At 33.7% G+C, this 19,567-nt stretch overlaps 1 protein-coding gene across 1 annotated transcript in view; it reads left to right on the top strand.

The window, feature by feature from the left end:
• The window catches only part of SLC9C1 (solute carrier family 9 member C1), an 85,346-nt gene that overhangs the window by 43,391 nt on the left and 22,388 nt on the right, over positions 1-19,567 (top strand). Inside the window, exons 12-19 of the mRNA XM_074214486.1 lie at positions 3,312-3,393; positions 5,580-5,746; positions 6,794-6,919; positions 7,939-8,036; positions 10,352-10,471; positions 14,057-14,252; positions 15,954-16,133; positions 17,131-17,280. Of these exons, the coding sequence (XP_074070587.1) occupies positions 3,312-3,393; positions 5,580-5,746; positions 6,794-6,919; positions 7,939-8,036; positions 10,352-10,471; positions 14,057-14,252; positions 15,954-16,133; positions 17,131-17,280 (1,119 nt within the window). The remainder of the gene's footprint in view (positions 1-3,311; positions 3,394-5,579; positions 5,747-6,793; positions 6,920-7,938; positions 8,037-10,351; positions 10,472-14,056; positions 14,253-15,953; positions 16,134-17,130; positions 17,281-19,567) is intronic.

Here is a 19,567-nt window from a genome sequence, read left to right as displayed (position 1 = left end):
AGAAAGAAAATACATCCATGCACACAGCAAAACAAAAGAGAGGATTCAACATAAAACATAAATTTCCATTTCAAGAAAACTTTATAATTGGATTTATTTTCTCTCTCCATCCCTGTTCCAGAGAAAAACGCTAATTAAATGTAGATCTAAAAACATATGCATAAATTTCTACAAATGTATACATATATGTGCATAAAGCATATACATTCATAAATATATATATATGTAAGATTGTATTATACAAATTTCCACCTGTCATCTCTCTCTCTCTTTGGAGGGAGATAAAACCTTCCTTCTTAGGTCAAAGACTTTCCATGTTTTTCTAAATCAATGAGCTCATCATTCCTTATACCATGGAAGTACTATAACACGATTACATCCTCTCTAAGAAAATGTTTATGAAAGTTTTTCCCCAAATGTTTTACTTTCTTTCTAGTCTTAACATTGGTTTTGTTTATAAAAGTAAATTTTAATTTAAAGTAATCAAAATTATCCATTTTACACTTCAACATTACTCTCTCCTTATAATATAAAGTGATACTGCTGAATCTCTTTTCCTTTATCTTTTCTCCTCATTTCTTTGAAATTCTTGACCTTTTATTCTTCCAAATGAACTTTATTATTTTTTAAACAGTAAAATAATTTTTAATTATTTAATTGAGATGTCATTGAATAAATATATTAGATAAAACTAATTTTTATTATATTGACTTTACCCATGAACAATAAATATTACTCCAATTATTTAAATCTGGCTTTATATAAAAATATTTTATGTTTATGTTCATGTAGTATCTGTGTCTTTTTTGACAGTTATACTAAGTTTTTCATGCTGGATATAAATTTTCTCTTTTAATTAAATCCATTTTAGCTTTAACTTTGAGATCAGGATAACTACTATTTTTTTCAGAATAATTTCTATGCTATTACTTTATTCTATCTTGTATGTTTCACTTTTATTGTGTTTTCTGAAAGCATCAAATTGTCAAATTCAATTTTTTTTACCTGATATCCATTTTTGTTTTGGGGGTAAATTTACACATACATCACAAAATGCACAAAAATCTTTTAAACAATAATATCTCCCTTCTGATACTATAACATTGAGGTAAAATGAAAATTCCGTAATGCCAAAATTTTTGAAGATTCAAATTTGCAAAGGTTCATGGAGCACAAAAGTAAACCACAGCCTATTTCCAATAATGATCTACCTGCAAAATGTGTCATAAAAAATCTTCAAGAAATGGGTGATCTTAAAAAGAACTGGGACAATTATATATTTTTTAACTAAAAAAAAAAGTAATGTTTAACCTGAGTACTATCCTGTTACCAAGAAATATGTAAGGATCTAAGAGGAGGTTTCCAGTACAAGGACAAGAATTATTTAGGGATGGGGTGACTAGGCGAAGTGGATAGAGCACCGGCCCTGGAGTCAGGAGTACCTGAATTCAAATCTGGCCTCAGACACTTGATGATTACCTAGCTGTGTGGCCTTAGGCAAACTACTTAACCCCATTTGCCTTGAAAAAACTTAAAAAAAATACTTAGGGATAAAAAAATAATAAAATAAGAATGAGTTGTGCTCTGCATTGATAGAAAGAATATTCATGAGATTGAGAATCACAGATCCTTAGAAATATGCAGATGGGGGAGGGGTAGCCAGGTGGTACAGGGGATAGAGCACTGACCCTTGAGTCAGGAGGACCTGAGTTCATATCTGGTCTCAAACACTTAATACATGGTTGTGTGATCTTGGACAAGCCACTTAACTCCATTGTCTCATAAAAGCAAAAAAAAAAGATATTCAGATAGAAGTAAGCAAAATCTGATTAGCAATAGACGAGAAGAACTAGAATTTAAGAATACCTTGAAGGTGGCTAGGTGGTGCAGTGGATAGAGCACTGGCCTTGGAGTCAGGAGTACCTGAGTTCAAATCCAGCTTCAGATACTTAATAATTACCTAGCTGTGTGGCCTTGGGCAAGCCACTTAACCCCATTGCCTTGGAAAAACTAAAGGAAAAAAAAGAATACCTTGAAAGATCAAACTCCATCAATTGATACAATCCATTTATGCATACTTGTGGTGGTGAGATGAAAATTTGTATTTTAAAGTAAATATAAAATCTGCCCATAATTATTTATATTTAAAGTGCATTTACACAAAAAGACAAAATTGTAGTAAAATAATAATAAAATTTCCAAGAAGAATTTTTTTAAATTGACATGCTTGGTCCTTCTAGTGAAAAAACTCACCAGTAGTAGAAAGAACTACCTTAAGAGACTACAGATTAATCATGTGTAACCTTTAAGTTAAGCTACGGTGAGTTGTGTGACCCAGGTGATAGAATTCCAGGCCTGGAGTCAAGAAGAACCGAGTTCCATTACAGCTTCAGACATTTACTAGGTGTGTGAGACATTGGGCAATTCATTTAATCCTGTTGGTCTAAGTTACTTCCTCTGTAAAATGAGCCAGAGGTAGGAAATGTCAAACCACTCCAGAATCTTTGCCAAAAAAACTCCAAATATGGTCATCAAGAAACAAATACACCTGCAAATTTGATAACTAATGGTGAGTGATATTTTAGAGAAGATTAATGAAAAATTTCACCAGATGATCTCTGAGTTACCTCTTACCTCAGAACACTGGGTCCAAATTCTTATTAATGGCAAAATGAGAAGCTGGTTTCTCTAAGATTATAAAGACTACTTATGGCAGAATTCAGATTTCTTGACTCCCTTTTTTCCACTATGACACATGACATAAATTTTTAAATACTTTTATTCTATCTTCTCATTGGTCATTTACCTTTTTTATGCTATGGTCATTGAAAAAGGGGATCATTGATACTGTTGAGTATTTTCTAAACTGACACTTTTAAAATAAAGATGGCAACCAGGATGAGATGGAAGAGTTCTTAGTTCATGTCTCTACCTAATCTCTGCAAGGAGTTTTATAATGAAGCATAAGAAATGGAGACAAAAAAGAAGTAGCACTAAAAGTATGCAGTACTTTCTTCTGAAGAGCATAAAACGAAGCAGGCAAGAGAATTCACAGGGGACCTAGTGGATCTTTTTGCCATGCACAAGTCAGGTGAACACAGAGACACAAAGGGATGGATAGGGGAGCAAGGAAAAGAATAGCAGGACCACAATCTACTACCACATGGAGTGTTCAGGAAAATTGCTTTTTTTTTTACTAAAGTTAAGTCTTGTGTACAGGGTTATTGACATAGCTAAAGGGGAATCTTAATTTTACATTGGTAAAAATATATAAAGTGCCAGAAATATCTTATTTTGTTTTTCTGTTCTAGATATTACTTTATGGAGTGGCAATATGTTTAATTACTTTATCAATCAATTCAATCACATTACCTCGAGCAGCTATCCACTTAGGTAAATTATATTAATATCGCGGAGGCAAAATATATGTATGTGTGTGTGTGTTTGTAGAGAATCTAAGAAAAGGGATGGTAGAAGTTGTCTATCTAATACAACCTATTAATTTAACAAATGCGTAAACCCAGGTCCCAGAGAATTTAAATAAGTTGTCCAAGACTACATAGCCAATCAATGAAAAAGACCAAAATCCTAGGTAGCACTCATCCCAAAATAGCTTCTGCAATTCAAGCTAAAAGTTGGTTATTATGAATCCAAATAAGTTGCAAGCCAAATGAATATAATTCTACCCAGACAGAAACAAAAATTGGAACAAACTGGCAAATAAGGATAATTAGGATCAAGGTCAATTAAGCTCTTTGTCCTGACTCCTTTGTCTTCCCTGGCCTATTTTATGAGGTTTTAAATGACTATTAGTAAATGACTCCATTACTTTGGTTTATAAAGGGTAATCAGTAAAACAACAGAAACAAAACAAAACTTCTATACAGTAAGTCCTGGAACAAGAAGAGGTAAAAAGGCTATAATGGCAAAATGAAGTATGCTAGTGAGAAAAATAAAACCAAATGTGAACAAAATGTAATATGTGATGGATCAGTTATAAATTTAGGATCTTAGATGTAGACATTAGATGAGGAAACTCTGGCTACAAGGAAATCAAGGACAAACTATGAAATATCCCAAGGCAGGGTTTGAACTGAGTTTTTTTTTTTCCACTTTGAAACAACTGTTCAATTCATCAACCATTATGTGCAAGGCATGGGATAAAAATGAAAAAAAATGTACTAACTTTAGGAGGCTTTTATTTTAGGGAAAGATACATGATAGATAATGTAAATTGAAGACTATTTGAGGAGAAATTGGTTGGGGAAGAACCTAGGATGGAAAAGGCCTTATATGTGTTAAGGTATGAGTGAGGATAAAGATCTTGAGATGTCTGGACAAATGATAGACTATGGAGGAGATAAAAAAGAAGGATGAATAGGATGGCATTGAAATTATATACATGTGTAACTGAGGAATGGCAAGATAGTTAGGAGAAGCATAATGTTTAGCTTGTGGAGTTGAGAAGGTAATGAATTCCATTTTATACATGTTGAGTTTTAGGTGCTGACTAAACATCTAGTATCTAGCTATATCCAGTAGGACAATGACAATCTGGGATTTTGACAAGAGATGAGAGTTGGATGAAGATATTGAATCATCCACACATCTTCCACAAAACCATCAAAGGAATTTTCCTTAATGGAAATTCAGACCACATCATAGCCCCACTCCACTCCCATGCCCTAAATAAACTAAATAAACTCCAGTGACTCTCTATTACTTCTAGGATCAATTTAAATTCCTCTTCCTAGCCTTGAAATTTCATCAAAACCTGCCCCCCTTCAAGTTTTATACATCTTCTATATACTGTATTATCCAACCATACTGACCTTCTTGCTATTCTGCATACCTGCCATTTTGTTTCCCTTCTCTTTACTTTTCCATTGGATGCCCCCATATCTGGAATGTTTTACCTCCTTACCTCTACCTCTCTCTATCTCAGATTTCTTTAAACAGTCTGAGTGTTGCCTTCCTATATAAAGTCTCTCAGTTAATAGTTCTCTCCCTCTCAAAACTTTTAAATATATGTATGTATTCATGTGTATACATACATACACACAAATATACATGCAATAAATACAAATGTTCATAGGTACGCCTGTGTGTCTGTGTGCAGAGAGACAGTCTGTATAAACATATATAGGCATCTTGCATTCTCCCAGTAAGCTCCTTGAAGGCAGGGACTGTTTTACTTTTGTTGTTTTGGTCAGAGCTAGGTTGAAGTGAAGGAAATTGAAATAGAGGAGAGTTAGCACAAAGAACTTTTATTTTGACAGACCACAACTCTACATTCTGTATGGAACTTTTACTGAAAATCCGGGAGTCTGGGTAATTTTGCTCACAACTATTCTGACATTGATTTTCATTCTTCTAAATGAAAGGAAGTATGGAAACAAAATCATTTGAATTTCTAAGTTGATCCCTCCATAAAACTGGCTGATTTGAGTCTGTCAGTTTTCATTTCCATTCATATTTCTTAAAAAGACATTAAAAGCAGAATGAGTGAAAAAATCATATAACTCTGCATAGGAAGGTCAAGCCTTCCACAATTTAAAGACTCATTCTTTGTTTGATAGGTCTCCGTGATATTACATTAACAAAACGCAAGTCATTGCATTACACAGTTAAATATTTTCAAGAAATAACCAAGAATGTAGCCTCTGCTTTAAAATTTGATAGAGATCTGGCCAATGCAGATTGGAACTTGGTTGACAAAAAAATCACTTTTCAAAATCCATATAAGGTGAGCACTTAATCTGTCTTGTCTTGCTTATAGAGTCTGATATGTTTAGCATCAAGTAAATACAATTCATGAAATAAGTGCAGATTCAATGATTCTTGATCTTCAGGAACAATAGATAAGGTGCAGTTACTTTCTAGTGTTTAGCACAGTAGTAAGGATGGAAATTATGGATATTAATTGATTAATCAACAAATACAGAATGGGTTCCTATCTCCCAGGGTGGTTATGAGAATCCAATAAAATAATATTTGTAAAATGCTGTATAAATGTTAATTATTATCATTATTAGCACAATAGGAAGAACATTGATTCTGACCTGCCCCCACTGGAGTTTTGAGTCATATTTAAAGAGAAAGAGATCTTTCCACCCCAATCTACTACACCAGGTAGTATGGCAAATGCTCTCATAATATTTGTCATTATCGTACCTAACAGTATCCTTCACAGGATCTACTGTAGTGGAATGAGATGAAATTACCTCATGTTTCAGAGAATATATCAAAGGGAAAATGTTCCAAAGATAGGAAGGATATACTCCTATGATACTTAAGCAGTGATTCACCCTCCAGTGGAAGTAAGTCAAAACCAATCCATTTCCTTGTGGATAAATTCAACCCCAGTTCAGGGACTCTGGCAGTGAAAAGAAAGCCACTGGGGTTTTCTGGGTGATATTATAATCCAAATCCAAGGCTTCAGAATACAGTTCAGAAAAATAATTGGCTTCCTAAAATCAAATCTCTATAAGCTATCTATATAGTAAATGATAGCCTAACTATTTGGAGAATTTTGAACATCTAGAAAAATCTTAATCATTCAGAAAATAGGATCTTTGATGTTGAATAATTTTGATATCAAATAATTAAGCAAATAGAATCTTTAGAGAATTTTGAACATCTAGAAAATCTCATTATTTCAGAAAACAGAAATTTTTAATAGGCAAAAGATTCCTTATCTACCTTTTTTTTAGAAAATACCTTGTTTGCTAATTATTTGATGTATATATATTCATACTGTATTTATGCTAGTATATTTGATTTTTGCAATTAGTTGACACCAGAAGAAATAGAGCACCAGAAGCTCAAATGTGCAAAATGTAACAAGGAAGTGGCAGACATCAACATTAGCACTGAAATCATGGAACTGGCAAGAGTACGCCTCTTATCAGCACAAATAGTTAGTACTTTGCTTTGTTTCTTCTATTCATCTTTTAAAAAAATTCTAACATCTTACTTTGGTTAAATTGTGATTTATGTTCAATTTAATGTCCCATTCATGGTTATCTTCATAAGGAAATCCAACATTAAACAAATATCTGCACAGTTGACATTAAGTAGTATTGAAGTGAATAAAACTATTTTCAACCTAGATCTTAGCAGCCCCAAGTCCAGTACTGTACTTGGAGTGTCTCTACTATAGAACAATGTCTCTCCTGATATAGCTGGCCTATATAAAAACCAAGATACATAAAGCACTTCCCTAGCCTTGGTGCTGGGTGCCATATCACCCTCAAAGACATTCACCTTTCAGAGGTATTTGCAAGATCAGTAGATAGTATCTCTAAAGTCCCCCTCCCCCCACATTCAATGAATTTTGCATTTATGGATTAAGTTGACACTTTAGGACCACTCCTAGGCTGACCAGATAAATCCAATCCAAACCAACAAGCATGCATTAAGTACTTATCATATTTAAGATGCTGTGATAGATGTGGAAGGGATCTACGAAGACAAAATGAGAAACAAGCCCTTCCCTCAGTGAATTTTCTTTTTATTGTTAGGGGTGGGGTAAAGATCTAACCAAAAAAAAACATAACAGACAATAATTTAGAAGGGAAAATGCACTAAAGGGGAGAAGGCTTTTAAGTCCTTTTCTTTGACCTGTTATTCCCCAGTTTTATACCTGTTTGTTGCTGTTCTTCCTAATATTACATCCCACACACTTTTTCATGTACCTCAAACAGACATTGAAAGTGGTGCTGGGGAAGGATGTATTTAGAAAATTCAAGAAGTAACTAGAATGCATGTAAAAGTGTTGTCCATAATCTCATCATCTGAATACTATATGTAAGTCAAAAAGTAGCAAAAAAACCCCAAAACATAAATATATAAAATGTTTCAGCACTCATTATTCTACATGCAAAATTACTTTCCCTTGAGAAAAGGTCAGTAATTCATTTCATTATTTCTTTAAAGGCAAGCTATGAGAGGCAATATGCAAATGAAGTTTTGTCCCAAAGTGCAGTCAAAGTCTTGGTAGGTGCTGCAGGGAGTTTGGGCGATAAAAAGGGAGAGTGAGTACCTATTTAATGCTTTCATTCATTAATTTATTCAATAAATATTTCTTAAGAGTCAATTACATTCAAGGGACTGTCTTAGGCATTAGTACTACAAAAACAAAAAGAAAATAGTCTTTCTCTCATGAAGCTTATATCCTAGTAGGACAATCTAATCCAATAAATCTAACAAACATTGATTAAGGGCTTCTGTAGCAGCTAGGTGGCACCATAGGAAGATCTGAGTTCAAATTCGACCTTTGACTCCTGTAAGTTGTGTGTCACCCTGGGCAAGCCATTTTAACCCTATTTGTCTTGGTTTCCTTATGTATAAAATAACTGGAGAAGAAAATGACAACCCACTCCATTATCTTTTTTTTCTTTTTTTTTAAGGTTTTTACAAGGCAATGTTAAATAGGTTGCAAGGCAGTGGGGTTTGAGTGGCTTGCCCAAGGTCACACAGCTAGTTAATTAGTAAGTATCTGAGGCTGGATTTGAACTTAAGTTCTCCTAACTCTAGGGCCAATGTTCTATTCACTGTACCACCTAGCTGCCCCTCACTCTTTACCAAGAAAATCCCAAATAGTGTCACAAAGAATCAGACAAACTGAAAAAACAAATGAACAACAATAACAAAGGGCCTATTATGTGCCAATCACTGTGCTAAATTAAGTATTAGTGATACAAATTTGGGGAGGGGAGATAACACCGGAAAGGAAGAAAAGAAAATGAGAAAGATGCTAGGGGATACCATGCTGGGGCCATGAAATTCTGTAGAGTTGAGAAAAGTAGAACAAAAGATGCAAAGTGAATTGAGCTGAAAGTTCATTTTCTGCCCTCCATAAAGGAAGATATTTGGAGGAGTTTGGAACTCTACCTTCCAGCCCTCCATCAGAGGCAAGAGGAGGCTAGGTAGGGGAGATGGTGTCAATCAAGGTTTGAGTTAGCAGCATGATGGGGAAGTTAGAAGCGATAAATTTTTCCTGGTGGAGGGAAGGGAAATAGCTAGTAGGTCAACCAGACTAGAATTTAGACTCTGAACAGGTGCTATGTTAAATAGGTTGAGAGTGTGTGTATGTGTGTGTGTAGGTGTGCGTGTATTATTTGTGTGTGTATTAGTTTTGGAGGGGATTGATATGGTCAAACTTGAAAACATTAATTTGCTAGTTGTATAAAGGTTCAACTGGATAGGACAGTTGAAAGTAGGAAAAGCAGTTAGAAACTGTTACAAGAGGAGATATCCAAATAAAAAGTGATGAAATCCTGAATTAAGTTGGAATCTGGGTTAATGGAGACATTTGTAATAAATGTGTTATTTCATTGATGAGAAAAATCCCTCCAATGATACCTTTAGATTTTTTTCTGTTTTCTATTCTGAATTTACTAAACACTAAATAAAATAAGCATTTCCACATAAAATAAAAAAAGAAAATTATACTTGAAGCTTGTCATTCAGTCCTTCTAGTCATATACAACTCTTTATGACCCCATTTAAGGTTTTCTTGGCAAAAATACTAGAGTGCTTTGCCATTTCTTTTCCAAATCATTTGATAAATGAGGAACTGAGGCAGCATTAAGTGACTTGCCCAGGGTCATATAGTAAATGTGGAAGGCAGAATTTCAACTCATGAAAATGAGTCTGATTCCAAATCCAGTGCAGTATACATTGCACTACCTAGTTGCTCTACATGAAACTGTAGATCACTATTACACACGGGGTTGTTTAGCATTTTTTTTTTTTAGCATTTTTCAAAGGTGCCTTGCTTGTTTGTTCTTCTTTGAGGTCTTTTTTCTGCATTGTATTTTTACAAAAGATACTTCCTTTCTTTTTTCTTTCTTTCATCTTTCTTCCCTTTCTTTCCTCTTCCTTCCCTCCTTCCTTTTCTTTCTTTCCTTCCTTCTCCCCAGTTTTCTCTCCCTTTTCCCCCCTTTCCCTTCCCTCCCAGTACTGACCAAAAGTCAAAGAAAAGCAAAGCTCTTTTAACTAATATATAGTCCAGAAAAGCAAATTTCTCCGTTGTAGCCCTTTAAATTATTTAGGTTCTTTGGACTTCATCAAGTGAGGAAGGTTTCATCTTCTCAGAGTCAATGCAACATACTTTGTTTTGGTGATCCACATGCTTAAAAGAGGCTCTACAAAATTGGTACAAGTCAATTGAAAGATTTAGGTCATTTTTTTTTTCAGTCACTTTCCTGCTGACTTTCCAATAATCATTATGAATCATTTTGTATGATCTGACTAACCAGGAAATAAAACTTGCTTTCTGATGGACTTGAAGACAAAATACCCCAGAAATACATTTCAAGTTTCTCTTCTTTCTTTTTTATTTTAGATTTCTGAGTTTTCAAACAATGCAGGTTTATGCTGAAAAAAAGAAAATGTTTAATTTTTTCAGGAACATACTATTTAATTGGATTTATAATTCTAAAAGAGAAAAAGGAGTGGCACCAAAGTGAGTACGATACAACTCAAATGTAAATGTAATTACATTTATATAAACTGTTCCATGTTTTCAAGGTTTGATTCCTAATTTATAGTATAGTAATATAGAATAGTAATTATTAAAGATAGACATGTCTTTAATGAAAACTCATTTCCATAATGCACTAGAGTTGACAGAGTATCTTTCTTATAGATGCCTGGGAGTTAGATGGTACAAATAACCCAGACAGTAACTATGGTTACTCATATAGTAGTGATTGGCACTCAAATTTGAACTCAATTTTTTGACCTCCAAATCCTGAATTCTTTCCACTACTTCATCCTGCCTCTCTGAAATGGAAATTAGCTGAAAGTTTTTGTAAACCCAGCTAACTTTGCTCCACAAGTTTCTAATAATTGGTTCAATTGGTACTGGGAACAGAACTATTGCTTACTTTTTAGTTTACTTTTATGTCATCTGTATCCTTAAAGCTATGTCTTAAAAATAAAATTAAAAGCTACTGAAGGATGGTAAGAAGTCACTTCTTGGTTTAGGCCTTTTATCAATTTGTAAACAATGATATAAAGTTACAGACTAGGTTTAAAATATTAAGCCAATGAATATTTAAAAATTTTTCTTTTGTGAATTCATATAACATAAAAGTATACTTTTTCTTTATTAATTTAGCATGCTATTTAATTGCATGTCTATTCTAACCTATTTTTAATCAATCTTGAAGAAAAATTTGTATCAAAAAATTACTTCAAAATACATTATTGCATTCATTGCTTTTATTCTAAGGCAGATATTCAGAAACTCTGGACTTAAAACAATTTTGATAATATATTACAATATAATTTATTTCCTTTGTAATTGTGTTTTATCTTATACAATTTAAAATTTCATTGAGAGGTCAATGGGCTTCACCAGATTGAAAAATAGTCCATAAAACAAACAAAAACGAACTTGAGAACCTGTGTTCTAAGAGGATTATTTAATAAAGAGGTGATATGGTTTGTAATGCAAGTGTGTCAACACTAGCTTGCAGGAAAGAAAGGCAAAAATCAGTCAACAGGAAATTTCAATTGGGAGTGGACAAATCACTGGGAAAAGAAAGGCAAAACCAGTCCTTGCTTTTAGGCTTACAATCCAATTGAAGAGGCAACATGCAAATGACTTTGTAGAAACAAGTTATATACAGAATAAATTGGAGATAATAAACAGAGGGAAAGTACTAAAATTAAGGGAGATTGGGAAAGATGTTTTGAAGTGAGTGAAACTTTAGTTATGACTAAAGAAAACCAGAGAAGTAAGAATATACACTTGAGGAAGGAAAGAATTCCAGGTATGGAGGACAACTAGTGAAACTTCACAGAGTAAGGGAAATGAATTGTTTTATGTGAGGAATAGCAAGGAGTTTAGATCTCAATATGTTTGGGTGGGTAGTAGGGCAGAAGAAGACTGAAAAAGTTATAAGGTGATCAGGTTATGAAGGGCTTTGGATGTCAAACAGAGGATTTCATAGATTTGATACTTTTTACTGATTTGATATAGGTTATTGAGAAAGGAATTGATTTGGCAGATCTTGCTCTTTAGTTAGATCAATTTGGTGGTTAAGTGGAGGATGTACTGGAGTTGGGGAAGACAAGGCAAGACCAACCAATAGCCTATTGCACTAAGTCCCAAGCATGAGATGGTAAGATCCTGGAGCAGACTGGTGGCAGGATCAGAGGATAAATGGGGTCTTAATCAGAGATATTAAGGTAAGTTGACAAGATTTGGCAACCATTTGTATATATAAGTGATGAAGGTAAGAAATCGAGGATAACAACTAGGTTGTTAGCCTGGATGACTGGAAAGAAAGTTTGAAAAGGAAGGATATGGGAGAAAATGATAATGATTTCAGTTTTAGACATGTTGAGTTTAAGATGTCCAAAAGGCAATTGGGGATGCAAGTCTGAAGGTTAGAGTTGGATAAGTAGGTTTGAAAATCATCTGTATAGAGATGACAATTGAATCTTCTATGGGAGATGATGAGATCACCAGATGAAATATATATTATATGTAATATATAAGTATAAAAACATAGTATAAAATTTATATATATATATATATGCATATATCATAGAGAATGAATAGAAGGAGATGAATAGAAGAACAGATCCCTGGGGAATAGCCATTATTAATGGACATGACCCAGGTGAAGATCAATCAAAGGAGTCTTGAGAAGTGGACAGAGGGGTAGGAGGAAAATCAAGCTAGTGTAGTGTCACAGATGTGAGGAAAGAGGGTATCAATGGGAAGAAGATAATTAGTAGTGTTAAAGATTGCAGGCAGGTTGTGAAGGATGAAGACAGAGAAAAGGCAATTAGATTTGGCAATTAAGAATATAATATTAACTTTGGAAGAGAAAATATAGAGTTAAGAAGATAGTGAAAGGAAAAAAATTGGAGGCATATATTGTAGGTTACTTTCTCAGGAGCTTAACCATTAAAAAGAGGAAAGGTATGAGGACAGAGCTAGTGAGTATGGGTGGTGAAGTAAGAGTTTTTGGAGGGTAGTGAAGAGATGGGTGTGTGTGTAGGCAGGAACAACAGCAGACAGGAAGAGTGGAAATGATACAGTGGACAATCTGCTAGAAAAGATGGGATAAAAAAGGATCGCCTGTGCAGATAGAAGGACTTTACTTGGTAAGGAAAAAGGCCACCACTTCAAGTGAGAAGGGGCAGTAGAAGTGAGTGATACGGGAGAAGGAAAAGAGGTAGCTTTTAGCAAATGGCCTCAATTTTTTCCAGTGAAATTTAATAAGGCAAGATTCTCACCTGAGTGGGGCCAATAAAATAGTAGAATAAATTTACCATGAGAGTTACTTAATAGAAAAATCAAAGTCTAGGTGTCAGACCAATATGAAGGGTTACACAGAATGCCTTCTGTGGAGGGTGGGGTGAGGAAAGCAAGAAGGGGGGGACTGTAAAACTCAAAATAAATAAAATCTTTCTAAAAAAATGAGTGGTTACAGTAAAACTGTCGATAAGCAGAAGTCCAAACTGATATGAGCAGTATTGAAACACTGCAAAAAAATACAAGAAATCAAAAATATAGGAAAAAATTTTGGGTACATGCCAAAGATACTAGGAAGGAAATGGGTTTTGGAATAAGAGACCTGGAACTGTATCTCAAGACAAGAACACGTAGATGTGTCCACACAACTGTCAATCAGAGAGTAAAGGTTTTTAGTTTTCATTTTAAATTGTCTTTTTGTATTAGAATAAAAACTAGAAGATCTAAGCTATTTTTCTAGCATAAAGTAGGATTATACAGGTACTAATGATAGCAATAAGGAACTAGAGGGTTTTTTTTTTGTTTTGTTTCATTTTTTAGTTTTTGCAAGACAAATGGGGTTAAGTGGCTTGCCCAAGGCCACATAGCTAGGTAATTATTGTCTGAGGCCAGATTTGAACTTGGGTACTCCTGTCTCCAGGGCAGGTGCTCTATCTACTGTGCCACCTAGCAGCCCAGGAACTAGGTTTTCTGATGGGTCTTCATAGGTCTGACAAAGAGTTTAAGTATATAATATTGATATTGTTTTATTTCTATAAACTTTTTCTTAAACAGAAATCCAATTCTTTTATTTTGTCATAAAATCATGGTTAGTGATGAATTTGAATATACTGGATATCTTGTAATCATATTGAATATGATTCCTCTTCTGTTTTCTTGGATGCCACAATTAAATTTGATCTATGACAACGAAATCCATACCATAAGATATCCATTCCTTTTCTTTTACATATTGGAAATCATATTTAAGGTAATAGCCATCAATTGCCCATCTATATGTGTTCACATTAGCATGTATGTGTGATTTTAAATATGTTGTGTTTAAAGAAATGATTCCCAAACTTGATTTTGTCATAGCACTTAGGTATCACCAGTGACCTTCCTCAAATATCAGTACTAAAATAATGTTAATTTACACATTTCAATAGAGTAAATGTTTAGACATTAACAGATGCAACAAGAAAAATGAACATATTTCAGCTCTTGTCTTAGCTAAAAAACTATCAATTAAACAGTGAAAATTTCATCTGATATTTGAGAGATATAAATGCAGTTTGAAATGTTACTGGAAAATTGAAAACATGGTATAAGAGAAACTGTTCAGGCTAGAAGAAACAATAATACTTGGGTTAGAGGCAAAAGACTTTATTTCTAGTTCCTGATTTTATAACTTACTTAGTGAACTCAGGCAAAATACTTGAAAGTATCCCACCTACTTCATAGAGCTATTCTGAAGATCACAAGAAATAATGCATGTCTAGCACCTAGCACAGAGTCTCACAAATGCTTATGATTGATTAATAAATTAAAAAGTATTTTGCAATTGCATAGATAGTGTCATAATCATAATTATTATAATTAAAACCATAGAATTACAGATCTAAACTTTGAAAGCACCCTTGGGAAATTATCCAGGTCAAATCCTTCAGTTTGCAGAGGTGATGTCTGTGACCCAGAAAAGGAAAAAAGATTTTTACAAAGTCATTTAGCTAATACGCAAAAGAGCTGGTGTGAAGTCCAAGATTCTTTTCAAGATGTAGTAAAGGATCAAAGGGATTCTTTTTAAAGATCTTACTCGAATACCTTATCAGAATTTAAATGTTATGTTGGATTCTCAAAGGTAATTAATTCCAACAAAATAAAAGTTTTGGCAGATTCTACCCAGCTGGAAAAAAATTTGAATTTCAGTGTTCAATTGTCATCTGAGGACCAGCAGCTAAACTCAGAAAAACTAGGCATAAGGTTAGCCACCAAATAATCTGTGTTTATGGCTACAACAAATCATGAATACCTCTTCTAAGGTATGGAGATATTGTCATCTGTATTGATGGAGGGAGTACCCATACCAAGAAAATAATGGAACTCTAAAGGTATTTAATTATTAAGATACAAAGATAATGGAGACATACAGTTGAAACTAAATTACAAACAGATGTTATTTTCCAAGGTTATTTTATAAGTTGAAGATGTATTATTTGGACAACCATTTTGACACCTTAGAAAGTGCATTAGAATTTGCATTAGTGTGCCTATGTTCTATTCCTAACTGTATCAAAGACCAGCAATTTGATGCCGGGCAAGTTCCTTGAACTTGCTTTCTTGTATGCTTTCTTGTAACATTCTATTTCTTTTTATAAATCATTATATTGATTATAGATGTATGAATAGTGTATATTATGCTTGTCTACTAGGAAAGGATCCCTCAAAGACATGGACCTATTGATTGATAAACAGCTATATCTTCTATCATTCCTTTATTTTCTCACTCTGGTGTGTGTCCTTGAGATTTAGGTCAAACATGTGAGATACTTGCTATAATTCAGTGAAAATTCTGTCTGTAGACTTTTCTTGTGGTCTTCAGCTGTTAAATCTCAACTGATATATACATATCATGGATTTTTGTTCAAATCTTAACTGATATATACATATACGTGGATTTTTGTTCAAACAGATAATAGCAATGAGGAAGAGGTTTTTCCTACATATCTGGAACTTATTTGAGTTAGCAATAACCTTGTTTACCATCATTGAAGAAGTAATAAATACTACAGAAAATATTTCAATTTCTCACAGTCAACTTATGCTGTTTCTAAAAATTGTGCCGTTACTTCGTATATTTCGCCTCTTAAAGGTAAAGAATGATCAAATCATATCATTTTGGAGCTAAAAATATTGAATGTAGTTTTTTTTCCTGACTGTTTCAGCTAATACATAGTATTATATGTTATTATCCTTCATCAAACATTAACTGCTTTCACTGTGCCAGTACTTACCAGTACAAGTTGAAAGAAGGATAATCCTTTTGGCATAGTGAATATGGGTCTGGAGTCAGAAAGATATGAGTACAAATGTGGCCTTGGATACTCACAAGCTGTGAAATTCTGTCTGCCCCAGTTTCCTCAACTATAAAATAGGGCTATATCTTATCTTCCAGTTTGTTATGAAAATATGAGATATTTATATTTATAAAAGGCTTAGCACAGGATAAGCAAGGCTATAGCCAGCACTTAATAGATATTTATTTCCTTCCTGCCTGTCTTCAAGAGCTTAAATTCTAATGTGGAAGACAGCACATAAGAAGACTGAAAAGAGTTGGGGAGAGGGGAAAGGAGGAAAAGGTGCCCTTTGTAGGAGGAATATGGTAGAGGAAGTCTGGAGTGCGTGCAGCCTGGGAAGGATGAAATATGTTTGGCCTGGACATTTCTTAGATGGAGCCAATCAGAAAGAGAGCTGGCAGAAGTAGATATTTATACCTTGTGATCTAGGGGGTGTTAGATGACTGTAGTCCAGCTTAGAAAATGAATGATTTATGGAAATCATCTCGCTTAGTTACTGACAATAATGTTAGTGGTATAGTTCCCTCTTTGATGGTGAGCTTCATATCATTTTGTTTCTGAATCTAATTGTCAGTTTATGTTAATAATTTATTTTTTCAGATAGCATTTGACTCTGTAAATGTACTTTTTGTAGAAATTCTATTCTAAAATTATTTTTAAAATATTTACCTATAATCCCCCAGATAATTTGAGAATTATACTTTTTCATGTTTGATTTTGTCAGTTATGAATAAAATTAATCTTTTACATTAATTAGATTTCTATATTAAATATGATTACCTTTTCTTTTAGCTCATAACACCAGTGTTACTTCAACTAATGAATAGGAGAATGAGCCATCAGTTGTCCTTTAGATATGCCATGTTAAAAGGATATGTCCAAGGTGAAGCAGATATAGCATGTGTAATCGACCAGATTGCTAGTAGTAAAGCAGTTGCTCAGGTGAGAAAAACCATATGTGATTTATTTCTGCCTTCTTCATTCTTAGACTCATGTTGATAGATGTAAATACATAAATCCTGGGTTTCCAAGCTTGCTATTAATTTTATGATCTTAGGTAATAGAAAGGCAGTGATCCTTTATTCTACACCTGAGATTTCAAAACTACATTGACAAGAAAAGAGATCAATTTGTGTATGCAGTTATAATTCCCCTGTTCTTATCATTTGGACAGTTAGGTGGCTTGGTGGATAGAATCTCAGCCCCTGGAATTAGGAAGACTCTGACTCACTCTCTCTCTCTCTCTCTCTCTAACTTTTACCACAGACTTTGTATAGATTTGGCTATGTCATTCCCTTAACTCAAAACAGTAGAAATGGCCTCCTAATACCTTTAGTATAAAAATAGAACCTTCTCAGCCTGCCATTTAAATCCACCCGTCCTTCCAGACTAATTTCATATTACTTCCACTCTTGTATTCTTAATTTAAATCAAATTGGCCCAACTAACTGTTCCTTGTTTGTATTCTACCTCCGGGACTTTTCATTCCCCATTTCTGGAATGTAGTTTCCTCATTTATTCCCCTGAGAATTAATTCAAATTACAGTTCCAATACCTACAGGCAGGAGACATTTCCTCTTGTGTTTAAGCAGCTTCCTCCATTTCCATACGTTCCTTCATTTACAGTAACACGTTGTTAATGTTCTCCACCTGTTGAGATGTTTTACTTTGTTATGTTGTATCCCCCAAGAAAATGTAAGGCATTGTGGGCAGGGAGTTTTTAAATCCCATCTTGGTTTACCTCAAATAGTGTTTTTATATGTAGTAAAGCAATTCATAAAGTTAGTTCAGTTCAATTGAATTGAATTGAACTGGGTTGAGCATACTTATTTCCCTGCCTCTTTCCCTGGACTTGGGCTTTTGCATCATGCTCACATGTCTTTTGCATTAAACAAAGAAAAGGAAGAGGGAAGAGAACTAACAGAAGTTGCAACCTAAACAGAGCTCTGGCCCTGTCCCCAAATACTCAAGACCTCTCCCTCTTCTTCTTGCCTTCTTTTTTCCAGATAAGCTAAACAAAGAAAAGCAAGCAAGTGAGCTAGTACAATGAAAAAGTAGGAGGGGAAATTTGTAGTAGATCTAGAAGGTAACATAGTGATTACATAGTTTGTTTTAGTTTACTGAAAAGACCCAGAGAGATGAAGTAACTTGACTAAGATCAAGTGGCAACTTAGCACTAGGAAAAAAAAAAGCCCAGAATCTGGATTTCCTGAATTCCAGTCCATCATCATCACAATAAATATTTCAATAACTTGTATTGTATAGCACTTTATGGCTTGCAGTCTTTTTCATACATTATGTCATTGATTCTCATTGATTTGAATTATTATTATTATTATTATTATTATTATTATTATTATTATTATTATTATCCACATTTTACAGATAAGAAAACTGAAGTTTAAAAAATGTAAATGACTTTTTTCCAGGGACACAGTTGGTATCACATGAGATTCAAACCCAAGTTTTCTAACACTCTTGACACTCTACAAAACTACCTTAAAAATACTTTTATACTAAGACATTCCAGTCTGTTAAAGATGAGAACTGACACATGTGCCCATGGACAACATGGACAATAATTTCCTTGTTAACCTAAAACATTTTGCCTACTATTTTTCTTAAATCTATTTATATTGGAGCAATGTATAATAGGTACTGGAGTTAGGAGGAAACATTAGATCCCATCCTGGCCAATCCTTTATTTTTAAGAAAGAAGAAATTGAGGTTGAGTTAGTTTTTTTAATACAAGTTCTAATAAGTAGTAAGTAGAAGGGCTAAAGTTTTGATTCATTTCCTCTGACATCAATTTAGTCTTCTTTCCATAATACTATATGCCACTTGTGCTGAAAAATATATCAGCCTATTTCTTTATTTTATTGACAATCATTTTACCTATAAATTATTTTGGAACAAGTACTCTTAGAACAAAAAAAAATAGAAAAGATGTTATATTTTCTTAACATCAGGAAGAAATAAATGGAATGAACAATAGATAATTTTTATCCACATTGGGACTTTGCACTATTCCATTAAATTGAAGGAAAGATACCCTTGATTCAAGTAATTATTATTGCAGTTTCAGAAACATTTATGTGACACATTGAGTGTATAAAAATTAGAAAAATTTAGCTTTATTAAAATAAGGAAATCTTCATCAAAAAACTTTTCTTCAGAAATCATCCCCAAGTCTTGTTAACCAATCACAAGGCATCCTAGGAGTTATCCA

Source organism: Macrotis lagotis, chromosome 1 (assembly GCF_037893015.1).
Source record: "Macrotis lagotis isolate mMagLag1 chromosome 1, bilby.v1.9.chrom.fasta, whole genome shotgun sequence".
NCBI classification, from domain to species: Eukaryota; Metazoa; Chordata; class Mammalia; order Peramelemorphia; family Peramelidae; genus Macrotis; species Macrotis lagotis.
The sequence above is the reverse complement of the archived record's forward strand: the minus strand, read 5'-3'. Positions and strand labels throughout refer to the sequence as shown.